General features: G+C 37.4%; 1 protein-coding gene and 1 long non-coding RNA gene across 2 annotated transcripts in view; one reads left to right on the top strand and one right to left on the bottom strand.

The window, feature by feature from the left end:
• Window positions 1–19837, top strand: part of LOC147581957 (uncharacterized) — a 286206-nt gene that overhangs the window by 121468 nt on the left and 144901 nt on the right. The gene's annotated exons all lie outside the window — the stretch shown is intronic.
• The window catches only part of LOC112858712 (transmembrane protease serine 11A-like), a 56164-nt gene that overhangs the window by 18991 nt on the left and 17336 nt on the right, over window positions 1–19837 (bottom strand). Inside the window, 2 exon segments of the mRNA XM_086702838.1 lie at window positions 858–1018; window positions 2955–3044. Coding sequence (XP_086558964.1) covers window positions 858–1018; window positions 2955–3044 — 251 coding nt within the window.

Below are 19837 nucleotides of genomic sequence, written 5' to 3'. Positions count from 1 at the left end.
AGAGAAGTGATAATGGTATAGTATAATGGTTCTAATGATTTTTTTCTAGCTCAGTGATTTTTAAAGCATCACTTAGAAGATGGCTTTAGTGGCTACAAAGTTGGTTTACCATATTCCCAAATGCCCATAGGAAAAAACAGAAACTTCATAACTTGACTATATACAGAAACTATCCATATTTTTAAAAGGCAACAAATGACCTTGTGTTTTAGGAAGGTCCCACTTAGAAAAGTAGTTGTTGCTAAATGCTTGGTATTTTCACTTGCTTAGTCATGAAGGCAGTGGCTGAGTCAGATTAATTCTCTGTTAGTGGTAAGGTCTCCTTATTTTATGATAAGTACCAGTCAATACCTATAGGATAAACCACTTGACAACTAACTTCAGACATGTTTTCAACAGAGAAAAATAAAACCTTGAAATGTCATATATATATATATATATATTTTTTTTTTTTTTTAACAAGTTGACTGCCCTCCGACTGGGTAGCTCTTTTTTTTTTTAATTTTTTTTTTAATGTTTATTTATGTTTGGGACAGAGAGAGACAGAGCATGAACGGGGGAGGGGCAGAGAGAGAGGGAGACACAGAATTGGAAGCAGGCTCCAGGCTCTGAGCCATCAGCCCAGAGCCCGACGCAGGGCTGGAACTCACGGACCGCGAGATCGTGACCTGAGCTGAAGTCAGACGCTTAACCGACTGAGCCACCAGGCGCCCCAAAATGTCATATTTTTAACTTGAATTTTTTTTCCATATAAATTCTATTATTTGGAAAGGAAGTAATGGCAGGTAAGGTTAAGATTAGACATAAAATGGACCTAATAGAAAACTTCACATCCCATAGAAGGTGCACCTACTTACCATTAACTTGAACTGAGGAGGCATTTATTGACAAGGCTCTTGTGGTCCTTATCTTCTGATTTAAGATGCTATGGATTTTCTCCTTTATCATGGCTCTTTGCTCAGGAGAGGGGAACTGGAATATCATAATGATATCTACTTTCACACCATTTTCCTCTGGCCTACAACATACAAGAGAAGGGTATTTATTCCAAGAACACATTGGATATCATACTCTTTCCTATACTTAATGCTCCTAAATTATATCTTAATTGCTGCAAATGTCAAGGACTAACCCTCTCACATTGACATTCATCTGTATGTCACTCTCTGACCCAAGGTCATTTCATATGTTGTCTCTTTGAGTTTCCATTATGTTTTTTGTAAATTTCCCCCATTAATTTGAAGGCTTGTTATAGCAGTTGGGTAAGACTCAGATATCAAAAAATATTTTCTCAGAATCATAAAGTCTGAGAATTGGAAGAAACTTTGGTGGTCTCTTTGGCCAATCGCTCATGTATCTGATACCTAAACCACCTCTACAGCACTTGTGATAAGTGGCCCTCTAATCCCAGTACAGTAATTAAACTGATGGGAAATTTACTTCCCTCAAGAGGCTATTTCTCTTTGGTCAGCTCTGATTTTAAGAGAATTCTTCATTTTGAGTTGAAATATGTCTTCCTATATCTTCCATTACATTAAGCTTAGGTCTAGTTGGGACATATATAGAACCTTAATTTTCTCTTCCACATAAAGTATTTGAAGACAACAGCATTCTTGGTTTTGAGTCTACCCTAGATTACACATGTCCAGTTATTTGAACTTTCTTCATATGAACCAGTTCAAGTCCCTTTACCTATAGTATTCAGTTTTTCCTCTTAAATTAGGAAAGCCAAACAATTAAAGGTCTTTAAAAAATTGAAATCTATGTATTGATCTGTTATATCTCTTATTTTTACACCTAAAAAGACCCAAGCTCTGAAAAGCACTATAGGCCTTATTGTCCCAAATCTTTTGACTAAAAAAAGAGGAAATCATATTGATTTTGAGGCTTTTTATATATTGTGGTCCATTTAGGTTCTAGAATGTGAAGATATAATAACCAGAATTTTATGTCCAATTGTCAAATGTATTCCCTCTTGAATCAAAGGGAAGACCTTGTTTACAAGGTGGAGTTTCTCTGGACACACACAAAAACTTACATAATGATAATGACTATAAATTCAAAGGAGTTTGTTCACAAGACTGTAATAATATTGCTAGAATGGTATGGCAAATCAGAATTTGAAAATAGAGGATGTGAACTCTAGAAAATTTCAACAAATATGTGCTTTTTATCTCCTAAATATTATACAATTTATACAATTAATATTATAAAATTCTTCTGGAGTTCACTGGCTATTTAGTAAAGGTATAAGGAACGTGGAATAAGTCTTCCAATAAGGCATTAGTCTATTGGTGATAAAAGTGATTATTTCTTAATATAAATCTCTTTGAATATATACATTTTTAAGAAGATGAGTCATACAGGTCCATAGATTTGTATTTATTATGTGTGTGTTCTGCTACATGATTTCCAAATAACACAATTGAAACCTCTGAGCTATTTCAGCAATTGATATGAACTTCCCCCTTCTACCATAACAAACAGAAAACTTATTAAAACAGGAACATCTTTTTGTTTGGGCATGCCTCCTGTTACTGGGACTATGTTACAAGTAAAACTTATGATCCCATTATGTAGCCAACTTGGCCTTCTTATTTTTGAAATGACATGTCTGAAAGAAAGAACTTGGTGTATGCAGTGACATGCTGCTGTGTTTTCCCAAGGCCACAGGTTCTGTTAGTTCCAGACCTTATAATCAGCTGATGGGGTTTAAATCCTTGTTCTGTCACTTGGGGAACTTTGAATGTATCACTTAACCTCCCTGCATCTTAGTTTTTACATTTTAAAAATGGTGGCCAGCAGTATATCTCCAAACCACTGTAGAGATGCTATTCATGAGAAATCCTAGGCAAGAGCCAAGCTCACAGAGGCAACAATATGTGAAGAATTCCCATCTCCTTTGCCCTATGTCCCTCCAGGCTGTGACTCCACCTTTGCCCAAATATACATACGTCAGTCTCACTACTTGGTTCTTGATATAATGCTTGTTCAAGGCCGAATCTATAAATATCTCATCCACCTGTTATTACAAGACAGAAACTCTGTGTTAATATTTTTTAGTAAGGATATCCCCCTGACTAAATGCTAAAACAATAAAAAGAAGTTTTAACATGAGTAATATTATTTAAACCAGTGGTTCTTAACTCTCACAGTGCAGCAGAATCATTGGCATTTTTTTCCTTAAAATTATAGATGCTGGAGCCCTTATCTCAGAGTCTTGGTTATAATTGATCTGGAGGGAATCTAGGCATTCGTATTTTTAAAAATCTCCCCAGGTGATTTTTTTTTTTTTTCAACGTTTATTTATTTTTGGGACAGAGAAAGACAGAGCATGAACGGGGGAGGGGCAGAGAGAGAGGGAGACACAGAATCGGAAACAGGCTCCAGGCTCTGAGCCATCAGCCCAGAGCCTGACGCGGGGCTCGAACTCACGGACCGCGAGATCGTGACCTGGCTGAAGTCGGACGCTTGAGAGGAAGATGGCGGCGTAGGAGGACGCTGGGCTCACTGCGCGTCCTGCTGATCACTTAGATTCCACCTACACCTGCCTAAATAACCCAGAAAACCGCCAGAGGATTAGCAGAACGGAGTCGCCGGAGCCAAGCACAGACGAGAGGCCCACGGAAGAGGGTAGGAAGGGCGGCGAGGCGGTGCGCGCTCCACGGACTGGCGGGGGGGGGGGGGGAGCCGGGGCGGGGGGGGGGGGGGCGGCTCGCCGGCCAAGCAGAGTCCCCGAGTCTGGCTTGCAAAAAGCGGAGGGGCCTGACGGACTGTGTTCCTACAGCAAGCGCGACTTAGCGTCTGGGAGGTCATAAGTTAACAGCTCTGCTCAGAAAGCGGGAAGGCTGGAGGACAAAGGGAAGGAGAGCTGCTGAGCCCCCGGACGACAGAGCTCAGTTTGGTGGGGAACAAAGGCGCTCGCCAGCGCCATCTCCCCCGCCCATCCCCCAGCCAAAATCCCAAAGAGAACCAGTTCCTGCCAGGGAACTTGCTCGCTCCGCGCAAACACCCAACTCTGCGCTTCTGCGGAGCCAAACCTCCGGCAGCGGATCTGACTCCCTCCTGCTGCCACAGGGCCCCTCCTGAAGTGGATCACCTAAGGAGAAGCAAGCTAAGCCTGCCCCTCCTACCCCTGTGCACCTTGCCTACCCACCCCAGCTAAGATGCCAGATCCCCAGCATCACAAGCCTGGCAGTGTGCAAGTAGCCCAGACAGGCCACCCCACCCCACAGTGAATCCCGCCCCTAGGAGAGGGGAAGAGAAGGCACACACCAGTCTGACTGTGGCCCCAGCGGTGGGCTGGGGGCAGACATCAGGTCTGACTGCGGCTCCGCCCACCAACTCCAGTTATACACCACAGCACAGGGGAAGTGCCCTGCAGGTCCTCACCACGCCAGGGACTATCCAAAATGACCAAGCGGAAGAATTCCCCTCCCAAGAATCTCCAGGAAATAACAACAGCTAATGAGCTGATCAAAAAGGATTTAAATAATATAACAGAAAGTGAATTTAGAATAATAGTCATAAAATTAATCGCTGGGCTTGAAAACAGTATAGCTGACAGCAGAGAATCTCTTGCTACAGAGATCAAGGGACTAAGGAACAGTCACGAGGAGCTGAAAAACGCTTTAAACGAAATGCATAACAAAATGGAAACCACCACAGCTCGGATTGAAGAGGCAGAGGAGAGAATCGGTGAACTAGAAGATAAAGTTATGGAAAAAGAGGAAGCTGAGAAAAAGAGAGATAAAAAAATCCAGGAGTATGAGGGGAAAATTAGAGAACTAAGTGATACACTAAAAAGAAATAATATACGCATAATTGGTATCCCAGAGGAGAAAGAGAGAGGGAAAGGTGCTGAAGGGGTACTTGAAGAAATAATAGCTGAGAACTTCCCTGAAGTGGGGAAGGAAAAAGGCATTGAAATCCAAGAGGCACAGAGAACTCCCTTCAGACGTAACTTGAATCGATCTTCTGCACGACATATCATAGTGAAACTGGCAAAATACAAGGATAAAGAGAAAATTCTGAAAGCAGCAAGGGGTAAACGTGCCCTCACATATAAAGGGAGACCTATAAGACTCGTGACTGATCTCTCTTTTGAAACTTGGCAGGCCAGAAAGAATTGGCACGAGATTTTCAGTGTGCTAGACAGAAAAAATATGCAGCCGAGAATCCTTTATCCAGCAAGTCTGTCATTTAGAATAGAAGGAGAGATAAAGGTCTTCCCAAACAAACAAAAACTGAAGGAATTTGTCACCACTAAACCAGCCCTCCAAGAGATCCTAAGGGGGACCCTGTGAGACAAAGTACCAGAGACATCACTACAAGCATAAAACATACAGACATCACAATGACTCTAAACCCATATCTTTCTATAATAACACTGAATGTAAATGGATTAAATGCGCCAACCAAAAGACATAGGGTATCAGAATGGATGAAGTCGGACGCTTAACCGACTGCGCCACCCAGGCGCCCCTCTCCCCAGGTGATTCTAATGTGCTGACATAGATATCCAGAATAGAAGATATCTTCCTAAAATTATATAGAAGGTAAAGTAAAAGATATAGAGCCAAGGTGGGACATCCAGGGAAACCTTGAGAGATGGTGGAGAGAACCTTGGTTGAGTACTGGATTTGAAGCCTATCCTGCCGCTCATGAACTGGGCAACCTTGTAAGTGACCGAACCCAACCTGAGCCTCAGTTTCCAAACTGAGATATTGATATACTGCTCATAGGGTTATAAAGATTAAACACACACAAAAAATGCTAAGTATATTTTGGCAATGAAGTTCTGGTGGTTCCCTAGACCCCATCCTGGTGTTTCAGGTCTCAGATTTCTTTGTAGGTCTTTGGTGGAAAGTATAAAGAGGCATTAGGGATATGGGAGAGCCAACGATTTTTTAATTGTTTTTGATTGTGGGCCCTAGGGTAAATCAGAGAGGAATAAAGAGTAAGATGGTGTTGAAGATTTAGATTAGAGTTTTATCACTCATTTCATATCACGAAGGAAGAAGAAGATAAGCCTTATTGCACAGAATTTTAATTGCCTGATCTGACATCATGTGGCTGTGGCTTAGCACACCTGGATACTGGATTGCAATATCTCCTGATGACCACTTGGTGGCGACAGTGTCATCTAAATTTGAGCATTCCATTTCACATTTGATGAATGTGATGAGCCAAATGTGTAAAAGCAATGTCCCAAATCCCTAAGGCGCAAGAAGACCAACTCAATACACAAATATAAATGGAAAAATAAATGGAAATAAATGGAATAAATGGAAAAAATAAATGGAATAAATGGAAAGCTGTTTCAGAGATCAAGGAACAAGTCATGACTTCCTTAGCACTGTCAGGCATTCCCAAGTGCTTAACTGGGAAACAAAATACTCCTAATCGCATTTAACCCTTACAATAACGGTATGGAATAAAAATTATTTTGATTCTTAGTTTATTTGAAGAGGAAGCTGACACTTGAAGACATTATATAAATTTCCCTGGCATCAGGTGGATAATAAACTGGGACTTAAGTTTAGATCTTCTGCTTGTAATTTCATCTCTTCTTATCAATCACACAGCCTCCTTGATAAATATGATGTACATGTTGCTTCAGGTTCTTTCACAGAACCCATAACAATAAGTTATAAAATAAACAGTTGGTTGATTGAAAGTATAACATTTATCAAGCTATAATTGGTAATATTTATAAACCTGAAGATCAAAGGTAGTATTTAGAAAATAAAAAAAATGCCAGTATCCAAAATATACATTTATTTGTATTTACATAAGAAAAGCTTAAATGGACTGAGGAAATGTGCAGTTCATATGCTAGAAATGGAACTGTTTAAATTTAATTTCTTTTTTTGTTACACAACACATAGCTAGTCTTTTACTCAGTATCTGGGGGGTGATCCAAAAGCAAAAAAAAGGTAAAAACAAAACAAAACAACAACAACAAAAACAGGGAGAGGAGTGTCAAGTAGTAAAAGGAAGAAAAGCAAATAGCAGTTGCGTATTTATAGAAGTTTGATTTGTAATTATCCTCTGAAATTCCACCCACAATTGTTCTGCTGGCTGTTCATAACTTGTTGGTGAAGATACTGGATTAAGTTTTTGGCTTTAGATGACATCATTCATCTGGCCACATGCCTGCTGAGAAGAATATCTGCACCCAGCATCAATTCCATCTTTGGTTTAAGTGACTTTAGTAACCATAGAAATAAAGAAGTTTTCTTCTTTCTAATACAAATTCAAAACCCTGCCCCTATAAAGCCTCTTTGATTAGCCTGGGGTGAGCCCCAGGATCTTCAGGTGATCCTGGTAGCCTGAGGAAAACACTCTGAGAAATACTAGGGCATAGGGACTGGCTAAATGGGTTTCTACCAAAAAGGGATTTTCAGCAAGGGAAAATCAGGGAAAACGTGAACATAAACTTTATTGATGAGTGGATTTTACGTATGAACTAGCTTTCTTAGACCCTAAAATAATGATTAATCTTTCCTAGAAGATAAGGCTTGCCTTATAAGAAACATTCTGCCAATAATTTGGCATTCTAAATTTGTAGAAGTTTCAAAGGACGCTTTTTTTTTTAACTGCGTGCCAGTTTGTTATAAATTTATTATTCACAGAAGCTAATAGAGATACTGATTAATAAATTTATCCCACCTCCTTTCTGGGGGCATTGGCAGAGTCTGATAGTTGGGATTAGTCTCTTAATTTAACAGAGAGCCTCCCCCTTTCAGGCTAGTACCTCGTTATGCTTGATGATTTTGTAATGCTGGAAGTTGCACTGAGATTAAGTTCTAAAAGGGCAATTGAAGGTTAGTTGGGTGTTTAATAAAAGAGTGACGGAGAGGCTGTTAACTCCAACACACAGCCTCGCCCAACCATTCAGCTCTCATTCCGGAAAGAACCCTGTTTACACATGTCGCCAGCCTTTCACTGTCAGATGCTCCCCAACTGGGCTCCTCTCAGCAGTCTTGGTAGTTACGTAGGAGGTGTTTCAGGGTTGACACTGTAAACTTAAGATAGATATGCCACTGAAGATTGGCCAATGGAATATAAAAGCAGTTTCTTCCACTGTCACAGCAGATGAGCCCTGAAAATTAAAGGACTCACCAATGTGCCATGAAGAAAACTTCAGATCCTGTTGCTTTTTCCTAATTACAATAAGATTAGCACACAAAGAACAGTATAAGAGATGCTTTAGAAAAACAACACTTGTTTTGCCTTAAATAAGTCCTAATTGAGATTGCCTTCCTACAAGAGCTGAACTCTAAGTACAAAGAGTAAAGCACAATTCATTTGGGCCTCTGGTTACAGAGTCAGATATTCAAGGACTTCCCCTTCTGCCCATTTTCCATCCTGTCCAGTCTTCAAGCATGTGTACCTGTCAGCCCTGGCCCTTGTTTCCTTTATACTTGCCCTTCTCAGGCTATTCCTTGAAACGATAGCACCCTTCTGCTGGCTCTGCTTTTCTGAATCATATCTCGCCTTCAATGTCTATTTCAGATAATACCTTCTTTGTGGTTATTCCTTGAAGCTTCTTTGTGGTTATTCCTTAATCTTTCCTCTTTCTGTTGTGATTTTTCTAATCCATCTTATACTTACTACTATTCCCTTAATATAGTTATTTATGCAAATATATTATCTCCTTTATTCAACTGCAAACCCTTTATGTTAAGTGTGGTGATTGATCTTTTCTCGTTCCATACTATGTAGAAATGTAGCATGTTTTTGTTGAATGAATGCATGAAAAAAAGTGAGAATTTATCAGAAAGCCTTGCCATTACCAGGAAACTTGCAAGAGTTTTTAATGAGCTTTTCATCAGATTTAGATCAATGCTTCTGGAGAAAAAAGCAAATTGACTATGAATTACTGATGGGAAGTCTTTTGCCTTATGTACATTTTCAGGTAATTTCATTGCTTGTGGAAAGCCCCTCCCAGGTGAGACTACAATAGATACTATAGTAGGAATAGTCATCACTGTTGTGGATCACCTATGCAGCAAGCACAAAGTCCACTGTATTTATGAGCTCCTTTGCTTTTTTCCTCAACCCTCTGAGGTGAATACTATTATTATCTGCATTACAGAGATGAGGAAGTGACTTGTGCAAGGTGAAAAAGTAATGAGCCAGTTGACCTTGGGATGAGCACACAAGTGTGTTTTTAGTAAAAGCCTCTATTGGGGCATTTGGGCAGCTCAGTCGATTAAGCATCTAACTTTGGCTGAGGTCATGATCTTGTGGTTCGTGGGTTGAAGCCCCTTTTTGGGGTGTGTGCTAACAATGTGGAGCCTGCTTGGGATTCTCTCTCTCCCTTTCTCTCTCTCTGCTGTCCCGCCACTTGCACACGCTCTCTTTCTCTCTCTCAAACTAAATAAGTAAACTTAAAATAAATAAATAAATAAATAAATAAATAAATAAATAAATAAATAAATAAATAAAACAAACTCCTACTCACTGATGTGTAGCAGGCAGCATGTAAGAGATCAAGAAACTGTTATATCCCCCTCCAAAGGCAGTCTGTTTTCTTTGTCCTTTATTTATTTATTTTTTTTTAATTTTTTTTTTCAACGTTTATTTATTTTGGGGACAGAGAGAGACAGAGCATGAACGGGGGAGGGGCAGAGAGAGAGGGAGACACAGAATCGGAAACAGGCTCCAGGCTCTGAGCCATCAGCCCAGAGCCCGACGCGGGGGCTCGAACTCACGGAGCGTGAGATCGTGACCTGGCTGAAGTCGGACGCTTAACCGACTGCGCCACCCAGGCGCCCCTCTTTGTCCTTTAAAATTAGGACTGTAATCTTTATAGTTCTTATTGCAATTTTTAAAAGTTCTATCTATTTAAAACTCTAGATCTTTGGTACAACCCAAGAATCAAAAAGTCAGCTATGAATAATTTTTCTAAACCTATGTATGGCGTGGCCAACCTGAGCAGTGATGGTATCTACAGGATTCTGAAGCTTTGGTGGCTTTCTGGGTATCACGTCACCCTGTGTTCACAAAAATCCTTTTAAAAAAAAAACAAAACCTCCCACAGCTGTGAACCCAGTGCTGTGTCTATTAGAGATGGCAGTTGGATCCTGTGTAATAAGGGTGTGTGACTGGAGTACTATGGAAGTATGATTACTCTAAACCATGAGGTAATAGTATCAGCAAATGGATTGTGACATTATAGGATATTATCAAAGTTATTTATTTGACTATACTGGTCCTTCCTCAGTGTTTCCTTGTAGAATGTCAGAAAGAAACAGATGGACATCTCTGACTGTTTAATCACACATAGTAAGTAGCAATATATTGGATAACCTTATCCCAAATTGGTTTGTATTCCTGAGATTGAGAGGCAAAGTAAATTCAAGAAATTAAAATGTTTGCAGTGAAGGGTGATAAAGGATAAATTATTAACTTTCAGTATACCACAAAAGCTTAGATCTCTGAATTACCATTTTAGAAGAGGAAAATATGTAATTCGTGTGTATTTAAAGTTGCACTAAAGATAGTTAAACCAGATGCCTGAGGCAAGGAAAGGTCATTTCTTTAGAAGGTTCCTGTCCTCTCCAGGTGTGTTGTCTTTGAAATCTCTAAATTTGATTAATCTTTGAGAAAGAGAGGGTATGAATCATTACTCTTAGACTCTTGTACAGTTCCTGAATGATGAGCCATTATCTAAAAAGATTATCCAGTAGAGTGAAGACTGTGCTATATTCATAACTTTATCAGGAAGTTTTGAGATGGTTCATATTGCTTCCTTTCTCAAAAAAACTTCTCTCAGAAAACAACCATCCACATTTTCCCTCCAGTCATAGATTATTTATGCTAAATAAATATATGCTGATATTTCCATCCACCTCCTTCCCATATTATAGTTGTTTTTCTGTTGTCTTCCTCCTCAAAAACTGATACAAACAAGAAACCATAAGCCAAAACTAGTAACAAGAGACAAAGAATGTCATTATATAATGGTAAAGGAGTCAATTCATCAAGAAGATAGAACCATTATAAATATTGTACCTAACATCAGAGTACTTAAATAAATTAAGCAAAAACTGACAGATCTGAAGAGAGAAATAGACAATAATACAATAATAATAGAGGACTTTAATATCCCATTTTTAGCAGTGGATAGATCATCCAGACAGAAAATCAACAAGTAACCCTTGGACCTAACCATTTTTTACATCAAATGGACTTAACAGACATATAAACAACAATCCACCCAACAAGAGAATACACATTCTTCTCAAGCACACACAGAACATTCTTTAGGGTAGATCATCATAGGATATAAAACAAGTCTTAGCAAATATTGAAGAAGATTGAAATCATACTATCTTCTGTGACCACAATGGTATGAAACTAGAAGTTAAGAACTGAGGAAAGCTAGAAAATTCACAAATATGTGGAAATTAAGCAATGCACTTCTCAACAACCAATGAGTTAGAGGAGAAATCAAAAGAAAAATAAAAAAAAATATCTTGAAGCAAGTGAAAGTGCAAACGCATACCAAAACTATGGGATGCTGCAAAAGAGCTCTAAGATAGAAGTCCACAGTGATGAATGCCTACATTAAGAAAAAAAGATGTTAAATAAACAATCTAACTGCACACCTCAAGCAACTAGAAAAAGAAGGAAAAACTATTGTTCACCTGAAACTAATATACCACTATGTTAACTCAACTGGAATTAAAACTTAAAGAAAGAAGTAGAAGAAAAAACTAGCATTAGCAGAAGGAAGGAAATAACAAAGATCAGAGTGGAAATAAATGAGATAGAGACTAAAAGACAACAGAAAAGATTTAAAAAACCTAAGAGTTGTTTTTTTGAAAAGTTAAAGAAAATTGACAAAACCTTTGGCAAACTAAGGAAAAAAAAAGAGAAGACTCAAATAAAATCAGAAAATGAAAGAATATTACAACTGATGCTACAAAAATACAGAAGATCATAAGGGATGACTGTGAAAATTTATATACTAACAAATTGGATAACCTGGAATAAATGGATAAATTCTTGGAAATATACAACCTACCAAGACTAAATCATGTAGAAATTAAAAATGTGAATACATCAATAAGGAGTAAGGAGGTTGAATCAGTAATCAAAACCCTTCAATGCAGAAAAACCCAGGACCATATGGTTTCACTAATGAATTCTACCAAGCATTTAAAAAAGAATTAACACCAAGTCTTCCCAAAATCTTCCAAAAAATTGAAGAGGAATGACCACTCCCACATTCATTTTACAAGGTAAACATTATCCTCATACCAAAGCCAGATAAAGACACTATAAGAAAACTACAGGCTACCTCTGGAAAACAGTATGGAGGTTCCTCAAAGAACTAAAAATAGAACTACCCTACTACCTAGCAATTGCACTACTAGGCATTTATCCACGGGATATAGGTGTGCTGTTTTGAAGGGACACATGCACCCCAGTGTTTATAGCAGCACTATCAACAATAGCCAAAGTATGGAAAGAGCCCAAATGTCCATCGATGGATGAATGGATAAAGAAGATGTGGTATGTATATATATACACACACACACACACACACACAGTGGAGTATTACTCCATTGGAGTATTACTCGGCAATCAAAAAGAATGAAATCTTACCGTTTGTAACTACATGGATGGAACTGGAGGGTATTATGCTAAGTGAAGTTAGTCAGAGAAAGACACAAATCATATGACTTCACTCCTATGTGGACTTTAAGAGACAAAACAGATGAACATAAGGGAAGGGAAACAAAAATAATATAAAAACAGGGAGGGGGACAAAACAGAAGAGACTCATAAATATGGAGAAAAAACTGAGGGTTACTGGAGGGGTTGTGGGAGAGGGGATAGGCTAAATGGGTAAGGGGCACTAAGGAATCTACTCCTGAAATCATTGTTGCACTATATGCTAACTAATTTGGATATAAATTTTAAAAAATAAATTAAATTAAAAAAATTAAAAAAAAACAACTATAGGCTAAAATCTCTGATGAACATAGATGCAAAAATTCTCAACAAAATTAGTGAATCAAATTCAGCAACATATTAAAAGTATCACACACTATGATCAAGCAGTATATATTCCTGATGTGTAAGGATGCTTCAACATACACAAATCAATAAATGTAATGCACACATTAATAGAATGAAAGATAAAGATCACATGATTATCTCAATAGATGCAGAAAGATCATTTGACAAATGAAACACCCTTTCATGATTAAAAACGTTCAGCAAGTTGTAAATAGAAAGAACATACCTCAGTATAATAAAGGCCATCTATGGCAAGTCCACAGATTATACAATATACCTCAGGGAAATGTTGAAATCTTCCTAAGATCAGGAACAAGATATCTAGGATGCCCACTCTCACCACTCCTATTCAACATGGTGGTGAAGTTCTAGCCAAAGCAATCAAGCAGGAAAAAGAAATAAAAGGTATCTAAATCAAAAAGGAATAAATTGTCTTTATTTGCAGATATATGATTTTATATAGAGAAAATCCTAAAGATTGCCACAAAAAAGCAGATAAGTAATCAATGAATTCAGTAAAGTTGCAAGATACAAAATCATACAGAAAATGGCTGCATTTCTATATATTAACAATGAAATATCTGAAAAAGAAAGTAAATAATCCCATTCACAGTAGCATCAAAAATTATAAAATACTTAGGAATAACTTTAACCAAGGAAGTGAAAACTGTAACACTTTGATGCAGGAAATCAAAGAAGACAAAAATAAATGAAAGATATTCCATGTTCATGGATTGGAAAAATTAATGTTGTTAAAATGCATATAGTACCCAAAGCATCTATAGAACAATGCAATCTCTATTAAAATTCTAGTGGCATTTCTCACAGAAATAGAAAAAAATCCTAAAATTTGTATGGAGCCACAAAAGACCCTGAGTAGCCAAATAGTCTTGAGAAAGAAGAACAAAGCCACTTCTTGATTTCACTTCCTGATTTCAAAGTCTAATACAAAGTTATAATAATCAAAACAGCATGGTATTGACATAAAAAGGCACATGGAACAATGGAAAGGAATCAAGAGCCCAGAAATAAATGCTCACATATATGACCAGCTAATATTTAATAAGGCAGCCAAGAATGCTCAATGGAGAAAGGATAATCTCTTCAATACATAGTGTTGGAAAACTGGATAACCACATGCAGAAGAATGAAATAGGGCCCCTTGACTCCTTCTCAAAAATAATTCAAAATTAAAGACTAAACTGAAAATAATTAAATTAAAAATTCATTCAAAATTAAAGTTAAAGATTTAAACAAGAGGCCTGAAACCATAAAACTTCTAGAAGAAAATAGAGCAAAATGTTTCTTGACATTGGTTGGGGCAACAATTATTTGAATATGATTCCAAAAGCATAAGCAACAAAAGCAAAAATTGGTAAGTGGAACTCCATCAAACTATAAAGCTTCTGCACATCAAAGGAAGTCATCAACAAAATGAAAAGACAACCTGTGGAATGGGAGAAAATATTTGCAAATCATACATCTGATAAAGGGTTAATATCCAAAGTATATAAAGAACTTATACAACTCCAAAAAAAACTGATTAAAAATGGGTATAAGATCTGTATAGACATTTCTCCACAGAAGACATAGCAAAATAGTCAACAGGTACATGAATAGGGGCTTAACATCACTAATAATCAGGGAATGCAAATTAAAACCCCATGAAATATCATCTCACACCTTTTGGAATGGCTATCATCAAAAAGACAAGAGATAACAAGTGTTGGAGAGAATGCAACTCTTTTGAAGAATGTGCACTCTTTTGAAGAATGTAAATTGGTGCAACCACTATCATAAATAGTATAGAGGTTTCTCAAAAAATTAAAAGTAGAACTATAATATGCCCCAGTAATCATACTTCTGGGTATATATCCAAAGGAAATGAAAGCAAGCATACAGAAGAGAGATTTGTACTCCCATGTTCATTGCATCATTATTCACAGTAGTTAAGAGATGTAAACAACCTAAGTGCCTGTCAATTGATAAATGGATAAAGAAGATGTGATGTTGTGTGTGTGTGTGTGTGTGTGTGTGTATGTATGTATATATATACACACACAATCACACAATACAATAATATGTCATATATATATGTATATATACATATGGAATATTATTCAACCATGAGAAAGAAGGAAATCCTGCTATTTAGGACAACATGAATGGGCCTTGAGGGCATCATGTTAAGCGAAATAAATCAGACAAAGACAAATACTGTATGATATCACTTATATGTGGAGTCTAAAAAGATGAATTCATAGAAACAGAATAGAATGGTGGTTACCAAGGCTGAGGGGGAGGGGTGGGAGAAGCAGGGAGATGTTGATCAAAGGGTACAAACTTCCAATTATAAGATGAATACGTTCTAGGGATGTAATGTACAGCACGGTGATTATAGATAATAATACTGAATGCTGCTTGAATGTTGCTAACAGTATAAGATCTGAAATGTTCTCACCACAAAAAAATAGTAATTATGTGACATGATGGAAGTGTTACAGTGATAATCATTTTGCAATACATCAAATCAACATGCTTTACACTGTAAACTGACACAATGTTATCTGTAAATTGTGTTTCAATAAAGCTGGACCAAAAACTGAACAGGAAAGTGAGGATACTATGGAGGAGGACACACTTTTATAACAAGTAAACCCAATGTGTTGCTTAAATTACCTAGCACAGCATATGGGATTTATAATCTTTATAAATTTAAATATTAAATGGGAGAAGAATTGACACAGAGTTGAGCTTCCTATATTAGCTGAGTTTCTTCCTGACAAGTTGAACAATTTAGTGGAAAGAGCACATATTCAAATTACCTATATGGCTTCAAATCTCCCCTCTGTCATTTACTGGCTATGGACCTTAACTTCAGAGGTTTAGTTCCCTTATCCTTAAAGTGTGGATAATAATGCCTCCTTTGCAGTGTTACATTGCAGATTAGACATGAAATATACAACAATTATCTTTTTCTTCCAGGATTCAAATTAAGGTAGAGGTGTTACACATCTTCCTCTTTTAAACATGCCTTTGAAATCTTTAATTTCAAAATAAATGTAGGTCTGTGTTCTCAGGAAAGGACTTGGCCATACTCTCCATTCAATTTTTCTAACCTCTGAACATGAAGTTTCTTGATAATGTCTGCTTAGTTTTTTCTTAAATCTTCCAAATCCAATATCTTCTCTCCAGGCATAGGGCCACAGTCCTACACCAAGCCTGGAGCATCTTTTACTTCTTTTACCTTCTGCAAATCCAAACTTTGGGACTAATACTTTTGCTAAGTTTAAATTTATCTCGACTAATTTTTCTCAGTAGAAGCACTTCCTGCTTCAGTGTTGATCAGAGCCCAATCTCTCACTTTTGTTTTCTAATTCCTTTAGAGTGTTTCTAACTAGTTTATCTCTGCATCTCTTTCTGTTTCCAAGCTCCTTTTTTTTCTACAGTTCTAGAGACATAGCATTAAGGATATTTGGAGGATCATTTTAAGCCCTTTTCTGGTGTCCCTGAGTGCTCCTTGGGCACAGGGGGAGTGTTTTTTTATGGGGAGACATCCCTAAGAAAATTCCCAACTGTTCCCATTTTTAATGAGATGATGGTCACTGGCCTATGTTGACAGTGTAATTGAAATAGACTAATGTACCGGGGATAATTACTTGATTTCTGGAATTTTGTGCATAGTAGGTGGGAAATAAAGTCACACAGATTATTCTTATGGATGACAGAAGTTTATTAAGAATATGTAATCATTTACTAGCTACATTTGCTAGCTCTATGATCTTGAGTAAATTAACTTTTCTGTACCTTGATTTTCTCATCTGTAAAATTGTGATAGTAATTGTAGTTACCTCATAAAGTTGTTTTTGAGGATTAACTAAAATACATGTAGGGTGCTTTAGCATAGTGCTTGGCACTCAGTACATGCTAGCTATTGTTATGGAATTACAAGGTTATGACTTTCACATCTGTAATGACCCTGTAATTTAAAAGTATTTCTTGATATTTCTGAAATATGTTTCTTCAAATGAAGTACTACATCAGACAGTGATCCTACCCGAACTTATAATAATGAAGAAAGTGACCTACCTATTTGGGAGTGTCATGAATTACAGGTGTCTGGTTACTGAAGTCTTTTTAGCAGTATCTGAGCATGAGCTCATTTTACTTTTGCATCTCCATTTGCATTCAAATCAGTAAATCCCAAATTATGAGGAAGAGCAGGACCTGCAACCTGTCTTTCTTGGCTGTCTAATTAGCACCCATATAGGGCAGAGAGAAGAATCTGGTTTCATTCATTGGGATTCAGCAACAATAAACAGGAGTGGCAGGATGAGGCATGAACCATTCACATACTTCTTCTGAAGGTAACTGGGTGGTGAGTGGAGGAAAAAGGACACTTGTTTCATTTAAACAAGGCTAAATAATACAAAGCCTTTCCTGACCATGGGAAACCTAGCTGAATTTCCTTTTCTTTGAAGTTCTTCTGCCCTTATGGTCCTCAGCATACAATTTAGTCCTTAATTATGTCATGGTGTTCAGTTTCATGCTCATTACTCTCATATCTCCAAAGAGATATGAAGCAATTTGAGGAGATAGATCATGTTTCCTTTTCTGCAAGATTCAGGTGTGGAGAAATGTAAAGAGCTGAACAACCATGCCATTGGGAGGAAAGATTGTTTAGTTAAATTGGGAAAACTTATTTGGAGAATACAACCTGGGTTCCTACCTAACATCACACACGAAGGTAGACTTTAGATACATTGAAGGCTTAATATAAAAGGTAAAATTTTGAACTTAATAGAAGAAAATAAAGTAAAATATTTTGATGACTTGAAAGAGGGAATGCCTTCTTAAAAAAACTTGAAAAACACAAACATAAGACAAAATTGATGAAGATCATCATTTCAAAATTATGGATTTCTATTTCATGAAGGACAACATGGTCCAAATTAATAGAAGATAGAATGGATGATTATAATTTCCTCAACCAGCAAACTGTTCATATCTAGAAAATATAAGGAACTTCTAGAAAATAACAGTAATAAAACAAAATGACTCTAACAGAAAAACAGGTAAAGGATAGGTACAAGCAATTTATAAAAATGAAAACTCGAAAGGCTAACAAGCATATTTAACAATGCACAAACTCAGTAATTAGAAAAATGTAAATTAAATCACAAAAAGACATAACTTATTGCCTATTAGGCTGGCAGAAGTCAGCAAGCCAAATAATACCAAGTGTTGGCAAAGATGTGGGGACATAGGAATCCTTATGCACTGCAGATGGGCGTGTACACTGGGTCAGCCATTCTGAAGAGCAATCCACACTAATTAGTTAAATTAAGTGGGTACACACCCAGTGACCCAGTAATTCTGCTCACAGAAGAACTTGCACAGGTCTATAGGGGACAAGTAGGAGGCTATTTAGTGCAGCATTTCTTGGGATGATAGGTAGGAGGTAAAATATGGCAAAACACACTATAAACCATTTTGTAGTAGCCAATAGCAGTGAATTATGTGTACATTTAGCAACATGGACAGAGCTTTAAAAAAAGTTCTGAGTAAAAAGGCATGAAACAAAAAGTGATGCCATGGACTGAATATTTGTTTCTTGCCCCCAAATTCATGTTGAAATGCTAACCCTCAATGTAATGGTGTTAGGAGGTGGGGCCTTTGAGAGGTGATTAGGTCATGAGTGGGGTTGGTGGTGCCCTTATAATGAGACCCAGAGAGCTTTTTAGGTCTGTTCTCCACTATGTGGGTATACACTGAGAAGTCTGCAGTCTGCAACCTGAGAGAGGGTCCTTATCAGAATCTGACCTGGCTGTTCCCTGATCTCAGACCTCCAGCCTCCAGAACTTTGAGAAATCAATATCTGATATTACAAGCCACTCAGTATCTGGTAGTTTGATGTAGTAGCCCAAAATGACTAAGATGAATGATTTATAACACAAAGAATAAATTAAAAGCATGTGCACACAAAACAACAAAATACATTTTTACAGGAATGAATACAAACAAAAGAATACATGTGGCACAAAGAAGGGTTGCCTGCTGAGGGAGGTGAATGGGAGTACGTTTTGTGAAAAAATGAGAGTAATAAATAATGACAGCCAGCGAAGGGCCTTGCATGTGCTCATGATTGTAATCTGTCATTACCTATCTCAGTCTTTGTATGTGAAGCTCCTTCACTCTGAGAAATACATGATTTATTGATATTTAAAAGTCCACTTTCAAACACAGTATTACTATCATAAATGCACTCTGCATTTGTTCTCTTCCATTTATGGATTTTTATTATTTTATTTATTTTTATTATTTATTTATTTATTTATTTATTTATTTATTTTTTTAGAGAGAGAGAGAGAGAGAGCAAGGAAGAGAGAGGGGCAGAGGGAGAAAGAGAGAAAATCTTAAGTAGGCTCCAGGCTCAGTGCAAAGCCCAACATGCAGCTTGATACCATGACCTTGGGACCATGACTTGAGCTGAAATCAACAGTTAGACCCTTAACCAACTGAACCACCTAGATGCCCCAGTTCTCTTACCTTTAGATAAGGTGGTTGAGTCACAAAGGGTGGTTTATCAGAATCACTGTTTATCAGGATGGAGATTTCCTTGTTCCCCCGTCCCTGCCAACCCATCCCATTAGACACTGATTCAGTGGGTCTGGAATGGGGCCTAGGAATTTTCAAGGTGATTTAATGCAAGTGGTCTGAAAATAGTCTTTTGAGAAATATTCAGGGAAATGATCCACAAATCTCTTCCTTCAACATTGTTTTAAAACAGAAAGAA

Source organism: Puma concolor, chromosome B1, assembly GCF_028749965.1.
Source record: "Puma concolor isolate L17-30 chromosome B1, mPumCon1.1.hap2, whole genome shotgun sequence".
Classification (NCBI taxonomy): Eukaryota; Metazoa; Chordata; class Mammalia; order Carnivora; family Felidae; genus Puma; species Puma concolor.
This window is presented reverse-complemented; position numbering and strand designations above follow the sequence as displayed.